General features: G+C 34.9%; 1 protein-coding gene and 2 long non-coding RNA genes across 3 annotated transcripts; 2 read left to right on the top strand and 1 right to left on the bottom strand.

Annotated features, from left to right (window-relative positions):
* The first annotated feature begins 1,260 nt into the window (after positions 1–1,260).
* On the top strand, positions 1,261–1,809 carry LOC141484013 (uncharacterized). Its single transcript, XM_074179153.1, has 3 exons — positions 1,261–1,395; positions 1,451–1,525; positions 1,584–1,809. Exons 1-3 carry the CDS (start codon positions 1,373–1,375, stop codon positions 1,807–1,809), a joined length of 324 nt encoding a protein of 107 aa, XP_074035254.1. The 5' UTR covers positions 1,261–1,372.
* An 11,175-nt stretch (positions 1,810–12,984) lies between these two features.
* Positions 12,985–15,647, bottom strand: LOC141483985 (uncharacterized). Its single transcript, XR_012466399.1, has 3 exons — positions 14,608–15,647; positions 14,417–14,519; positions 12,985–14,126 (listed from the first exon to the last, which is right to left on the bottom strand). It is a non-coding gene; the product is annotated as an uncharacterized lncRNA (long non-coding RNA).
* On the top strand, positions 15,447–15,754 carry LOC141483986 (uncharacterized). The gene is made up of 2 exons (XR_012466400.1): positions 15,447–15,582; positions 15,641–15,754. It is a non-coding gene; the product is annotated as an uncharacterized lncRNA (long non-coding RNA).
* The last annotated feature ends 352 nt before the right edge of the window (positions 15,755–16,106 follow it).

The following is a 16,106-nucleotide window of genomic DNA, read 5'->3' as shown; positions in this document are numbered from 1 at the left end:
TGAGAAAATTCGTACCTCCGTTTCCATCAACATCCCACGATTCGTCCTTGTCTGAATAAATTTCTGAACATGCATCATTTGAAGGTGGGTAGGCATGAGCTAAAATTCTCCCGGGACCATCAAATTCAGATTGACACATTCCATTACCCATGCAGTCTCAGCGGAATGAATGTCTTCTTTTTACCACTGATATAGTTATATCAGGTTTTTCCGTATTCGTCAAACGAATATACTTGAATTTTAAATTAGAAATATCCTCCCATAAACTGAAGGCTTTTTCAGCATCAAGCAACATTTTGGCAGATGCTCGAGGAAAAGACCATTTGATATATGTTTTGTTCCATTTACCTTGAATCGTGAAAGCGTTTTCAGCGATTACACACCTCGGTCTTTGAATCAAACTCAGAGTATCTGAATTCAATGTACCATCTATGGAAAGATTATATTTCTCTTGAAAAGTAATCATAGTCGATTCAAAATCTGTGAGAGAATTATTGTTTTCGACACAACCATATCGAAATAAATACTGCAACATTTCTTCTTTATTTGTCACATTTTCACAAGTAGTGAGGTACGGAAAAAAATGAGTGCCCACCACAACATTTTGAAACAATACTGAATTCCCAAGATTTTTCATTTTTATGTATGGTAGTTGTGAGTATATGTGGGTGAGATGGTAATGACGTCGGCATGTGGTTACAGAAAAAACATGAAGCACTTAGTCGCAACTTAGTTGAAACGTTTCGATATCTTTTGCTTTCGAAATTGTTGGAATCGAATCATAAAAAGGTCAATTCGGCTTTCTCAAACGCATTATCTGTAAAAGATTCAAGTTTTGATTTGAACGATTTCTTGAATGTATTGAGATCACCAAAATATGATATTTTGAGTAAATCGTCAATTTCAGCCTGACAACGTCTCCATACAATACGATTTTTATAAATCAACTATTTTCATGGTTCAAAATGAAAAAATTAGCTGTTTTCACGCACACACACACACACACATACACACAGATTTCTAACGAATTGATTGTATATTTCGAATACATCTACAATCATCTATTCTTATGAAAAAAAGCTCAGTTGACAAAGTGAAAAAGTGTTTCCATTAGTTTGGAAGGCGATCTTTGTGTTGTCTAACGAAAATGAGTCATCCCACAAATCTATACAATTTCATGTAGTTAAGACAACCCTTAACAGGTAAACTTTTCACTAAAAAAAAAGTAACATGTGATAACCTTAGCTTTTATATACCTTCTATCCTTCGAATTTTCATTTTTAAAATCTTGATAAAAATTTTCATTTAATAATGCTACTTTTTCACTAATATTATACGTATATTAACATTGTATTCTTTTTTATTGCAGATTATGGAAAACACAAATAATTCTTCGTAAGTGATTATTTTTTCATTAACTTTCAAATATTGATCAATCATTGCTTTTCAGAAATGACAAGGTGTATTATTCGATGGGGGAAGAAGAAAAATATTATTCAGCTTCGGATGAGGAGGTAGATTTTTCGTGAGTTTTTTTGAAATTCAATTGTAATATCAATTTATAAATGTCAGAATGTTTGCAGATTGAACATCGATAATGCAAGATGCAGTTTTTGCCCCGAGTGGTGGGGATTCTGCACTTGTACGAGGCAAGAAGAATACGTTCCACCGGAGTCTACCTCTTCCCTCAAACTCAAGCCCACCTCTGACGGGAAACAAGAAACAGCTGAGCCGCTACCTCCTGCTGCCTCCTCAAACTTGAGCCAACCTCCAACAACTACCAACACCCACGGTGAAGACAAAAATTAATAAAATATTATAAATTCATTGTGTTATTTGTTTGAGACGTATTTTGAAGCACTGAGCCACTCTGTATACGCGTATTATGAATTGTTTTGGTCACTAATAGGTATTGCCACAAAAGTATTTTCAACGTAATGAACTTCACATAAATTTCTTGCTCTATATGATAAGAACCTTTTTCTCTTAATAGCACGTCCAAAGAAATTCAAGTTCTGTTTCTACTACAAACAGTTTACTACCTTTCTGTTAGACGATATTCCTATTTTTTGAAAATATGTAGCGTTTTTTGAAAGCAATTGATGTGCATTAAATTTTCATTAGCGAAACATCCTAAATAATGCTATGAAAGAAATGATTTCGATATTTCGAATACTAAATTTGCATAGTAATTTTGAAGTGAATTTTATTGGCTGATAGTCTATATTTTCAAACGAAAATTGATTGGAACCGAAAAATCGGTTCTAGTTCATACCATACACGATTTTGATCTTTCTGTCATGCGTTATCTGTTTGGAAAATGTGTGGCAAAAAAAACGTTTTTTTCGAAACGATTGGAGTTCCTGAATTGACTGTTTCAACGCATTGAGATTTTGCGAAATATTTTATACGATAATTGCGACATAAATGTACGTTTTATCGCGCTAAATTTTTGACATTTTTTTGAAGCGATTCTCATCTCATTTCTGCATCATTTTCCGAGACGCATCACAATGCAAATCATATGGGTTTTTAGGAGAAATGAGGCTTTACAAAATGCATTTTTTTCGATGTGATTCAAATGACAAAACTGTCTCATTTAACGCATCGAAATTTTGCAAAATTTTCAATGCGTTTTTCGAGACAAAAATGAATGTTTTATCGCATTATATCCTCCTAGGTCCTCGTTACCACATTTCTTTCTCAAACGACCCCCCTATAAGAATTTTTCTGTTATGTTTACCTTCATCTGGTTAACTCCTGCTGATGATGCTAACTTGGTTAACGAAAATGTGGCTTAGTGCCCTTCTGACCGCAATCTTTGTTTTTTCTCTCTCGATAAATTCTAAATATCTTCTCCTTTCATTTAGCGTGCTGTGCGTGATGATCCGAATATATATATATATATATATATATATATATATTTGTTCATTGCATATTGGTCAGCCCGGTATATGAACGGGGCGTTGGTCCACCCAGCACTTCCCGAATATATTTAGGTATATACTTTTCGGAATACTCTTCAGTGGTATGATTTTATTAATAGGCCCATCAGAGGGGTAGATTTTTTCTGAAAATAAAAATTTTACATATCCTTTAAACCTTTGTCAGCCCCATGCTGTTGGTCAGCCCATAGTTATACAAATCGCTATATGAAGAGCATCTTGGTCAGCCCTACAATGCTGCCACATCGAAGGGCTGACCAGGAACGCGATCCATTTCAGTGTATCATTGGATTTCATCGTGAGGGTATCAAGTGTTTTTAAAATCCTGGCAAATCCAGTTTTTCAGAGGTAAACTATGTGTTAGTTTACGGGAAAAAATATATTAGGAAAAGAAAAAGATGCCGTTACTATTGACTATTTAGGTTTCATATAGTTTCTGTATTATGTATGATTGATTACTTGTTCATTTTGTGGTAATTCATGATCACTTTAATGAAATGAATAAAAACACTTTTGTCTAAGTACCACTAGTTGATTTTATGTATACGACCAGTTTCGGGTTTGACCCCGCATTATTTAGTATTTTTTCAATACTTCAAATCAAATCAAAAATCTTTATTTCCGTACACCTAGGGACGGCATGGAAAAAGTCATAACTCAGTACAATTACAATGAGGTCACAATCATAAAACAACATAATTATATGATATATTACATAACATTCAGACCATAAAAGGGGTACAAAAATTAAAATTTAAAATTCCAAATCAGACTGAAAAAATTCATCAAGCGAATAAAATTCCTTTTCACATAATACTTTCCGAACTTTTTGTTTAGAGAGCTTTACACTAGTCATTTTTTAATGGATATTGGGAGCTTGTTGTACAGTTCTTTTGACATGATATGAGGTCCATTAGTCACCTTGGCTAATTTATGACTAGGAATTGAAATGTTATAGTTTTTTCTCAGGGTGAAGCCCGAAAGAAGACAAGTATCATCTCTGTTCTAAAACTTGGAGCAATTTGATTTAACGTAGATTACGCAATTAAAAATATACATGCAAGTAACAGTTAATATATTCAACTTTGCAAATAGTGGTTTACAGGAATCGAGTTTTTTTTTTTTAAACAAATTGTTCTAATATTTTTTTTCTGGAAAATCAATAATACACTGATTCTATTGCAGTTGCCAAAACAAATAATACAGTAATTGAGGGCAAAGTAAATATATGCATAATAGTAACTTTTAAGAATTTCTATAGACACAAAATTACGCAGATTCCATATAACGAAACAATGTGTCGCTAATTTCTTCAGTATGAAATCAACATGATGATTCCAATTGAGTTGGCAATTAATAAAAACTCCTAAAAATTTTTTATAGTTTACCTGTTCAATATTTTTAATCTCAGACCTAACCAATACACTACAATCAGTTTCCTGAGTTGTAAAGAAAATGGTGTTGGTTTTAAGATTATTTAGAATCAAGCCATTCTTAGAACAATAATTTTGCATGTTGAATACAGTATCATTTGCTCTTACTGACAATGTTTCACATTCCGAACCACTGACAGTAAAAGATGTGTCATCAGCAAATTGTATAGAGCACTGTGGATGATTAATTTTTGAAAGGTCATTAACAAATAAAATAAATAGTGTAGGCCCCAAAACACTACCTTGGGGCACACCTGTAACAACGTTTCGAAATTCAGAGAAAAATGACCCAGTCTGAAGCCTAACTTTAACAACCTGTGTACGACCAGTTGAATAGGTTTCAATCCATTTCAGACTTGGACCACGAACGCCCATGCCAAACAGTTCATCAAGAAGAAGACCATGATGACTGTACATTGGTTTGGCTCTTGTTCAAATTATAAATATCTCTGAGTAATATACCTTCTTCGACGATATCCTTAGTAATCCATGGTTTGTGTCTACTTGAATTTTGATTTTGTTTAATTTTTTGAAACTGTTTAGGAAAGGATATATCAAAAGCTTGAAGAAAAACATCATGAAAACGGGAAAATTTAGTATCGAAGTCAAGTTCAGTGAAGTATAGAAAATTGCACTTTTCATCCGATAATAAATTTATGAAATGGGGGATATTATGATCATCAAAATTTCTCTTCAAAAAATAATGGTATATATCAGCGGCGACGAAATTTATAGGTAAGGTAATACTTGGTAATGGGGTCAAACCCGAAAACGGTCATATAAATAAAATCAAATATAGGTAATTAGACAAAAGTGTTTTTACTCATTTCATTAAAGTTTCAGTATTCCTACGAAATCTGCAATTGTTTGACACGCGTTAACTATTTTGGCGCGAAACTCTTTGAGAACCGTTACGATCTTTGCAATGGTCCTAATGCTATTTTGTTAATTGGCTTGCCAATATTTTGGTATACTTAGAGAATAATTAGAGAATATATAGGTATATGACGATTACAAATAAATATCATAGAATCTACTTAATTTTAAGTAATTCACTGTTTTCCAATTCCTAATTCAAATGAAATATTATTTTCCTGTGTTTTCATTTTTAGTTCGAATGGATGTTCCAAATTTGGTATATCGATTTGATGTGAATGTGTGTAGAAAGTAGCAAGTATTAGAATAAATATGATACTTCACGGAAGCTCATCAATTTTTTTTTATCAAATAGACGTTACAGTTTGTTCAGGACTGTTGTATTAAATATTCATTATGCATGTATTTCTTCAAGCATTACGATATCCATTTATCACTAGTGAATAATGAAATCATTACAGAAAAGCAAGTAGGCAAGTTCGTTGAATATGTCAATTCCATCCACCCGTCAATAAAATTTACCACTGAGAGGAAGGTAAATAATTCATTAAATTACCTTGACTCAACCATTACAAAAAATAACAATGAACATGAATTTGCAATTTTCCACAAACCATCTTACACGGACATTATCATACATAATTCCTCTATGCACTCTTACCAGCATAAAGTTGCTGCATTCAATAATATTCTTCATAGACTATTGAATAATTTCCATAGAGAGCTGAGTTTGATCAAACAAATCAAACAAAAACTACAAAAGCAAGCCATGGACCATATCTACCCAAATTCAAGATGCGATAACGTCAGTTATGAGACATTGTCATTTTTGGCTGAACCAACCAATAATATTTTTTTGAAGAAAGACTGCGTAAACTTAGCTCACAGAAATAGTAATAGTCCGAATAATAGTATAAGTGCATTTATTAAAAACAATAAAGACAAAACTTCGGTATCGGATAGATCAGGAGTATATCAGCTGAGTTGTGGCTCTTGCCCAAAACTGTATAATGGCCAAACAGGGAGATTATATTCCAAAGAATTAAAAGCTTAGATGTAATTTTGTGAATAGAAAGACCAATTTCTCATTTGCAAACCACCTTTTAGCAGAAGTACATGAGTTCAGTCATGAATATGACATGCTATATTTAGAAGAGAAGAGTTTGAAATTCAATCTTCTAAAATGTCAAGCAATCAATAGATTCAAGAATTCGGGTAACTAACTAAATGATCAATTAGAATTGAATAACCGTTACTGAATATTTTTCAAATGTGGGGACTGGGACATAAGCTCAGGTCATTTAATCCATTACAAACTCAAGTAATTGAAATGTAGGTACTTTAAATTTTAAAATTAGGTATACCAAGCATTAAATTTGTAAATTATAGTAGATAAAGATACGCCCGAAGAAGCCATTGTATGGCGAAACACGTGTCGCGTTTTTATAAAACTGTTTAGTGGAACATTTTTGGCTGTGAGTTTTAGAAAGTATTTTGAAGTGTTTTGTGTGAGACACTTTGCCAAAAATCCGACAGATATAATTCAACGCGACAAAAGTTGTTTTCTGTTAGGAACTTGACAATAGAAATAATTGTTGTATACGTTTTTGTGAGAGATTGTATCAATTAATCTAAAAAGTCGTTCACTTATACTTCAAGGTCCTTCTTCACAGTTAATTAGAAATCAACCCTGAAAAATCATCGTTGAATTCCTGATAAAATCACTTATCCAATAGATGGCATATATGGGGTTATTTTGTTTGATATTTTGAATAGGAGTGTGTACGCATCTTAGCGATACCTTATATTATTTCACAAAAATTAGGTGTTTCGGGAAATTTACGTTACTGTCTTATCTATGGAGATATTGAACGTGGCTCCTTTTGAAAAAAATTCCCTATATGCAATCAATTATTTATATTTTGAGCTGTTTTGGAATCATCCGTATCTCTGAGTATAGGTTGGAAATGAGTCAAATCACTTTTCAGTATCGTCCTTCCATTTTTTATTTTTATCATTCATTTTTGGATCCATTTTCAACCCGTTTGATATCTTGATAGAGTTTTTCAACACACTGATCTCATTTCAGATCATCAGACACGCACAGTTTTGAAAACAATAAAACCTTCTCAAAAACAAACTTGGTCTAAGGAGCAAAACGAAATATAGTCAAAAAGTTTTTCGCTCCGAAAAAAAAAAGAAGTGCTAGAATTGGATTAGTTCTTGTTTGTATCTAAAATATAAGGAAAAGAAATATTCATCATTATTAAAAAATAGAAACTGGGCTGCAATAAAAGAATACGTTTACTGTTGTTATAGAAAGAAGAAATAATATTAATAATTTTCATTTGATATTTTTTTACCCAAGTTGTAGTTTCATTTCATTAGAAATTATGTTATTTTTTCATACTACGTGTTTATTAGTTTACCGAACAATTTTTGTCAGCAGTTCTCAAATTGAAGAATAATACTCCACTCAAATAAATGTTCATTCAACCTGATCAAATTTTTTCTGTGCTGAAATATTCCAAGTGTTTTTTATTTTGATTGAAATGTCTGCTGCAGGTTATAATCGATGATATGACGTATTCGTCGTCATGAACAGTCAACATAAAAAAATCTGTTCAAAATCTGTTTTTCCGTTAATCAGCTGTCGCTCCCATACGAACGACAACTCTCAAAAGTTGAGAACTTGTGCGAGCTAAGGACTAACAAGGTCTTACCTTTTAACGTGTGATTCCTAAAACGGTTGCAGAATCATTCCAGCTTCAACCAGATAAATTCTCTCGAGAAAAATATCTGGTCGAGGCGGGAATCGAACCCACGATCTTCCGATCGTGAGTCGGGCGTACTACCAACGCGGGCAATTCCACAACAAAATAAAAAAACATTGGTTTGATCTCCACTTCATTATGTTCAACCTGAACAACATCATACCTCCAAAAACTGAAAGGGAGTTTTCGAAAAAAACTATTGCTAAGAAAAAGAGAATTGAAACTTATTACTAATATCTGTTTCACAAATTATATCTTACCTTATGCTAGTCACTCAGAATTTCGTTTCGTCATAGAAAACATTCTTAGTGCGATTTTTACCTAATTTTTGAACTGAATTATATATCGGAAATCCGTAGTGCTGCTGCGGATTTTTATATAGAATTTATTGAAACTGTAGACATTCTGGATATTCACTATTCATTTCTCAATAAATTCATTACCAGATCATTCATCACATTTTAGATTTTTCGTTTGTGAAAAAAATGTCATTTTTCATCTACTCATTTCTACTCAGCCACACTTCGATTATTTTTGTGCAGTCAGGTTTTCAAATCTACAATTTCAAAGTCAAATCCGAAGTTTCCTGCTCAATGTCTAAAATTGATTTACACAACGCGATTTCTGTTGAGGCATCCATGCCAAATAATTAGAATTTGAAAATCTACATTTGAAAATACAAACAGGAAACGGTTCAAAATATGTCTGTCGCACCCCTACGAACGACAACCCTCAGAAGTATAAACTTGTACTAGCTATAGATTAACGAGGTCTTACATTTTAACGTGTGATTCCGAACACTATATTGATATTTTCACTATAATGGAATAACGCACTGTTAGTAATTATATTATTATTATCCTAACTAGAACGGAAACAGTACATTTCCGTACTCGACACCGTTATCCGAAAAAGCTGATTTCGGGTAAGTAGTCGAATGTGGGAAAGTATGAGTTCAGATCAAGCATTTTTCTACAAGTGAATATGTTACGAAGCTCTGATAAAACTTTTATATGCGAAACAATTCCTGATCTAAATTACTTGTATAGATATAGGGTGATGCACGCACACGAATGCTTGTACAAAAAACATACAAAACAAGAACTTTTTCATAAAATTCTACATCTCTCAAAAAATTTTCCATTTCTATTATCGAATTTCTGCACCACGACAATCTAGTTAGAATCATGAAATGCAAGTGCAGCGTTGCCCGATTGTGGGCTGACCAACATGCTATCCATTGAAAGTGTTCGTATAAACCTGGGCTCACAAAGACACTATTCACATCAGGTGTATACAATTACACAGCCACGCCTCCTGGCGAAGTTTTGTGAAAGTAGGTGGTGTATCAGCTATGTGTATATGGTGTAATGGTCGGCCCAACCGAAAATTTGCTAAACGTCATTTCACATGATAACATGTCCAAAAAACACTATATACAGTGGGAAACGTTGGTGAGCCCGAAACCGGGACGACCGACGTTTCCGAGGGCTGACCAGAGTTCACATCGTATATTCTACGGGCTGACAAATGACCGTTTACATATATATATATATATATATATATATATATATATATATATATATATATATATATATATATATATATATATATTGCATCATATATAATTCTTACACACGTCACATCTACCTTGAGTTGGGTATTCCACAAGATTCCGCTACGAGGTCTTAAAATGACTAAACTTAAGCTCCATGAGAAGAAGCATTGGATTTTGAGCCAGAAACTACGTTTTTTTATTAAATGGCGTATTTTGAGACATCCTGTACACATTAAAGAATCGCATGCTAAAACGATAGAGCCCCGTTAAACTGTAATGTTTTTTCTTGAATGAGACATCCCGTACATATTGAAGAATCGCACGTCAAAACGATAGAGCCCCGTTTAAACTTTCCTGTTCTATAAATGACGTATTTTGGGGACATTCTGTAAAAATTGAAGAATCGCATGCTAAAACGATAGAGCCTCGTTAAACTGTCATGCTTTTTCTTGAATGAGACATCCTGTACATATTGAAGAATCGCACGTCAAAACGATAGAATCCCGTTGAACCGTCATGTTCCTCAAATAATGTATTTTGAGATACTCTGTACACTTTTAAGAATCACACTTTAAAGCGATAGAGCCCCGTTAAACTGTCATGTTTTTCAATGACGCATTTTGGGACATCCTGTACACATTACCATCATGGTTTTTTTTAAACGATGAGACACCCCGTATATCTCGAGGGCAACTATGTTTTTTTCTTTGACGCTGGTAACCATGTTTTTTCTTTAATGCGTTTTTTCATTTATTATTTTTATAATTGAACAACGCCGACGTATTTTGAGACACCCTGTATACATTGACGCCACTAACACAAAAACGAAAAACGCATGTGACGTATTTTGAAATGTATTTGAAAAATACCCTCATTGCGCCCTATTTTCAAACATTTCCATTAGGATCGCACGCTAAAACGATAGAGTCTCATTAATTCGACATGTTTTTTTCTCAATTGAGATACCCCGTACACATTGAAGAATCACACGTCAAAACGATAGAGCCTCGTTATTCTGTCATGTTTTTCTTGAATGAGACCCCCTGTACACATTGCTCTCATGTTTTTTCCTTCAACGCTGCACTGAAAGCCCCGCTGCCATGTTTTTTCTTCAATCCGATTTTTCATTCAATATTATTATTTTACCATTATTTTCCACGCCGACGTATTTTGAGACACCCTGTACATGTTTTTTCCTAAATGATGAGTCGCCCTGTATGGCAGCCATGCTGTTTTCCCCAATCCGATTTTTCGTTCATTATTATTATTATATCATTATTTTCCACGCTGACGTATTTGAGACACAGTGTACATGTTTTTTCTCATACGACGAGACACCCTGTATGACAGCAATGTTTTTTTCTTTAACGCCCGTGGAAATGTTTTTTTTTCTTTAATCCAATTTCTCCATCATTTTTATTATTATATCATTATTTTCCACGCAGACGTATTTGAGACACCCCATACATGTTTTTTTCCTAAACGATGAGACACCCTGTATACCTATTTGTTCTCATTCTAAGCGCGTTCGAATCGTTATCTTTCAAACCGCGATAACGCTGCTCGATTCTCTACCGTACGCGTGACCTTGAAATTGACAATCATGTTTCTTTCTGTAACGCCCGTGGCCATGTTTTTTTCTTTAATCCTAGTTTTCAATCATTATTATTATTATATCATCATTTTCCACGCTGACGTATTTGAGACACCCACATTCATGTTTTTTTCCTGAACGATGAGACACCCTGAATACCTATTTGTTCCTTTCCAAGCGCGCTCGAATCATTATATTTCAAACTGCGATAACGCTGCTCGATTCTCTGGCGTACGCGTGACCTTTGAATTGACAACCTTGTTTTTTTCTTTAACGCCCGTGGTCATGTTATTTTCTTCAATCCAATATTTCAATCAATATTATTATCATATCATCATTTTCCACGCTGACGTATTTGAGACACCTTGTACATGTTTTTTCTTCAATACCCTGTGTACCTATTTGTTTTCATTCCAAGCACGATCGAATCGTTATCTTTCAAACCGAGATAACGCTGCTCGATTCTCTGCCGTACGCGTGACCTTGAAAGGAACCAAAAACGCCAGAATGAATCTTAGCCGTTTTCCCATGTAAATCTCCATAAGAAAAGTTTTAGAACTCCTACAGTTTATTTTCGATGAGCCACCCTGTATGACAGTCATGTTTTTTTCTATTACGTTGACAGTAATGTTTTTTTCTACAATACCCGTGGCCATGTTTTTTTTTCTTTAATCCAATTTTCCGTTCATTATTATAATTATACCATTATTTTCCACGCTGACGTATTTGGGACACCCTGTAAATGTTTTTCCCCAAACGATGAGACACTCTGTATGGCAGCTATGTTTTTTTTTTCTTTAACGCCCGTGGCCATGTTTTTGCTTCAATCCAATTTTTCGTTCATTATTATTATTGTATCATAATTTTCCGCGCTGACGTATTTGAGACGTACATTTTTTTTTCTTGAACGACGAGACACCTTGTATGACAGTCATTTTTTTTTCTTAAACCCCCACTCCTCCCATTTCCCAACTAACACGAGAAGACGCATCTGACGTATTTTGAAATGTCATTGCTGAATACCTCCATTGTCCCCATTTTCAAACGTTTCCCATTGGGATCGCACGCTGAAACGTTAGGCCCCCACCTGGCATGTTTTTTTCCTAAATGAGACACCCTGTACATATTGAAGAATCACACACCAAAACCATAGAACCTAGTTAAACTTTTTTAAAATGACGTATTCTGAGACACCCTGTACATAGTGACGTCATGTTTTTTCTTCAATCCGATTTTTCATTCATTATTATTATTATTATATCATTATTTTTCGCGCAGACGTGAACCCCGTACATGTTTTTTCCTAAACGATGAGACACCCTGTATTGCAGCAGCCATGTTTTTTCTATAACGCCTGTGGCCATGTTTTTTCTTTAATCCAATTTTTCGTTCATTATTATTATTATACTACTATTTTCCACGCTGACATATTTGGGACACCCTGTACATGTTTTCTCTCAAACGATGAGACACCCTGTATGACAGACATGTTTTTTTCTTTAATGTCTGTGGCCATGTTTTATCTTGAATCCGATTTTTCGTTCATTATTATTATTATATCATTTTTTTACGCGCTGACGTATTTGAAACACACCGTACATGTTTTTTCTTAAACGATGAGACACCCTGTATGACACACATGTTATTTTTGTAATTCCACCGCGCTCTTATCTATCAAATGAATTTACTCGATGCTCATTCCATCCTTCTATGCGTCGATCACGTCGCACACGTCTCTTTCCTACTCACTACCGTAAGTACGTCCCCTAGGGAATACGTAATAGAACTCTTGTTGTCACCCAAAATGTCACCTCACAAACCACAAGAGGGGACTAAATCATCTGTCGGTAACAAATAAGACAGATGGGTATCCGCGGCTAAGCTAAACAGTGGAGACGGGAGTGGGTTAAACAACTTAGCAAATTTCAAATAGATCTTAATGGGCGCCAGGTAAATTTAATCCTCCAGATACCCTAAGTAACTCACAATATCAATAACTTACCAATTAATATTGGAAATAAAAGATAAAAATCCCCAATATGATTTATTCAGTAATCCTAACTTACATGGATTAACCAACAACGCTTCTAAGACAACAATGCAATATTCACACTACTACGCGATGTTCAAATGTCCATACAAGAGCGCGGTGTATCTAACCACGAATTCAATCAGCCATAAATTACGGTAGTAACGACGCTAAAAAAAAAAAAACTACAATACGTCGAGTGAAACTACCACGAAAATTGAGTAGGTGAAATCGTAAATACTAGTATCGGATGGTAAGACAAACTCGTTTGCGTCGCGTGAGCTCAGGCGTAGGCGCATCGGTGTCAATCAGCAATCGTGAAAGGAAGAATATACCTCAATTTCCGTTTCACAAATATCTATGTCAATCAGGTATCAATCACAAACTCTTAATCAATAAACGATAAACAAACACTATATCAACAGGTATCAATAAACATAAGGGCAACAATTATTCAAATATCTCAGTATATCACAAATATTCAATTAAATCAATTATAACTTGCGTGCTCCTTTTGGGCCACCCGGTATATGGTGTTAGGCTACCCTGTAGTATGGCGGAGATGGATCACCCTGTAGCACCGGAGATGGATCACCCTGTAGCACCACCAAGATAGATCACCCTGTAGCACCGGTGGATCACCCTGTAGTACGGCAGAGATGGATCACCCTGTAGCACCACCAAGATAGATCACCCTGTAGGGCACGACAAGCTGGACCAGTAATGGATCACCAAATAAGATCCAGAAAGAAAATAAAGGAAAACAGGAACCCTTGACGAAGACAAAAAAAAGCAGGAAGAAAAGCAGGAAGAAAAAGCAGGAAGAAAAAGCAGGAAGAAAAACAGGAAGAAAAACAGGAAGAAAAACAGGAAGAAAAACAGGAAGAAAAACAGGAAGAAAAACAGGAAGAAAAACCCTACGGAAGGAAATTCTCAATCAGAATCAGATGAAACAAGGTGAGATTCAACCCCCATTCAATAGGACTATTTGACTAATCAATACCCCTGGTATATTTTCATCAAGCAAAGTAGCAAGATAACAAGAGTATATTTTTGGGTGCCCTGTATAACCATATGATCCGTAAAAATCAAGAAAATTGAATGAGTGTTGAAACCTCTCTTCAATACTAATATTCAGTTGAGATATAACGATGGAACCAGAAATTACTAAAATCATTTAAAACACATTTAATGGTAAAATTCTTACCCTGGCCAAGGGGTTTTCTATACGATTCTTCGTGTGCGGTGTTCTGCACGGAAGTCCTGCTGGGACTTGATGAGTGACTGAGGGCCTTCTGTTTCTTATGAATCTAGAGACGAGAAACGAAGGTTGTAGAATTGAAGAAGTGATATCATAGCTAAGATCACATGAGAGATGCGACAGTGATTCAGACATACCTAATTTCGGAAATCCTTCCACCTGGCACGAGTTCGGTATCCACCACAAATCCTCAAAAGAGCTTAAGTTTCCGACTGCAAATATCCACACCAAAATGACCAATCAGTCTTCCACTATACAATCCTGACTTGTAGAAATAATCCCCGTGAAGGATGGCACAAATACAACCAAATATATCCTACAATCAGTCTGATGATACCCTTTGAACTCCGAACCAAGCTCACCGAAGGCTAACTTCCAAATACTAAGAGAATGCCACATCTGACAGCTAACCAGTTGTTGCCACAGTGCATCCAATCTACACTACAAGCACCAAGGGGGCGCTGTGCACAACATCATCCATCTATCAATTCCTCCACAGCCACTTGAGACAATATCAACAAGTCCATGACCCATCAAAACTCCTTCTCAAAGCAATGCAACCCTAAAACAACCCTTGACAACTTGAGTAACCGATAAATCCTCCACCCGTGAACAACTGTAGAACTAGTTCGGTGTAAGTCGACGGAACGACACTACGAAAGTTCGGCAGATGTCAACCAACAGCTGTCTCTTAACCTTGTTTACGAATATTTACAAAATATATTGTTCCAACCTATTTTCAACTATTTACCAATCCTTATTCATGCGATGGAATAGAAACATACAAGGTAAGTCGCCACATCCTTCCCTTTCAGTACAAATATTAGAGCATTCGTATTATGCAGAATATTTACCGAAAATATCAAACAGTATTCAGAAACCAGAGCTAACTAATATTGTTTTTCAGGCGATATGGCTCTAATATGTAGTAATCCTTCTGGAAGTGATGAATAACAATCTATGCAAGAAATATTCTCGGAAAGGTATAGGGAATAAGGCAGACAACGGCTGAAAAATGATAGGCGAAGTAAACTGAGAAACAAACAATAACAACTATTTCAACCTAGCGAGGAATTTCGGATCTCCAACGTCGATTGGCAATAGGAGAATGCGTAAGTACTGGTCAAAGCAGTTAGTCAGGGAGCATACATTTATTCTTATACATTTCAGGTATGGTTTTCTATGGAACGGAAGATTCCCATTACTATGATGTTAAATGAATAAAATGAACTTGTAACTGAATTACATTGTTAATATCCTCTGAATAAAGATCTTAAAAGGTAAGGTAGTGGTTTTGAAAGGTCACATAAGAGCAGTTTGATCTAGTGCTAAATTGAAACGTAACAACTTCTTTGAAAATGTAGGTCGGGCACACTGACAAACCAGATGTGTCCCTAGCTGTGACGAAAAGTTCGTCATCAATAAATGACAATTCTGTCGATTCCATAGTAAATAAACGAACAATATCTACAATATTTACAAGTAAATTTAGACCGTTACATTGTATCCCCTCTACTGAGCTATAATAGGAGAAATAGTAGCTCCCATTGGTGTACCAAGGATTTGTTTATAGTATTCACCTTCGAACGAGAAATAACTTGAGTTGAAGATGAAATCAATTATTTCAATAAACTTT

Source organism: Leptinotarsa decemlineata, unplaced genomic scaffold (genome assembly GCF_025532065.1).
Source record: "Leptinotarsa decemlineata unplaced genomic scaffold, Ldec_3_MD MMD2_tig00004307_RagTag_RagTag, whole genome shotgun sequence".
Classification (NCBI taxonomy): Eukaryota; Metazoa; Arthropoda; class Insecta; order Coleoptera; family Chrysomelidae; genus Leptinotarsa; species Leptinotarsa decemlineata.
Note: the sequence above shows the minus strand (reverse complement) of the source record. Positions and strands in the feature narration are given on the sequence as shown.

What these genes read in the sequence shown, in the direction of transcription:
- LOC141484013 (XM_074179153.1), top strand. Translation starts at nt 1,373, where the DNA reads ATGGAAAACACAAATAATTCTTC. An exon ending in GAAAACACAAATAATTCTTC is followed by an intron (nt 1,396 to 1,450) that starts GTAAGTGATTAT and finishes ATTGCTTTTCAG; the next exon opens with AAATGACAAGGTGTATTATT. An exon ending in GATGAGGAGGTAGATTTTTC is followed by an intron (nt 1,526 to 1,583) that starts GTGAGTTTTTTT and finishes GAATGTTTGCAG; the next exon opens with ATTGAACATCGATAATGCAA.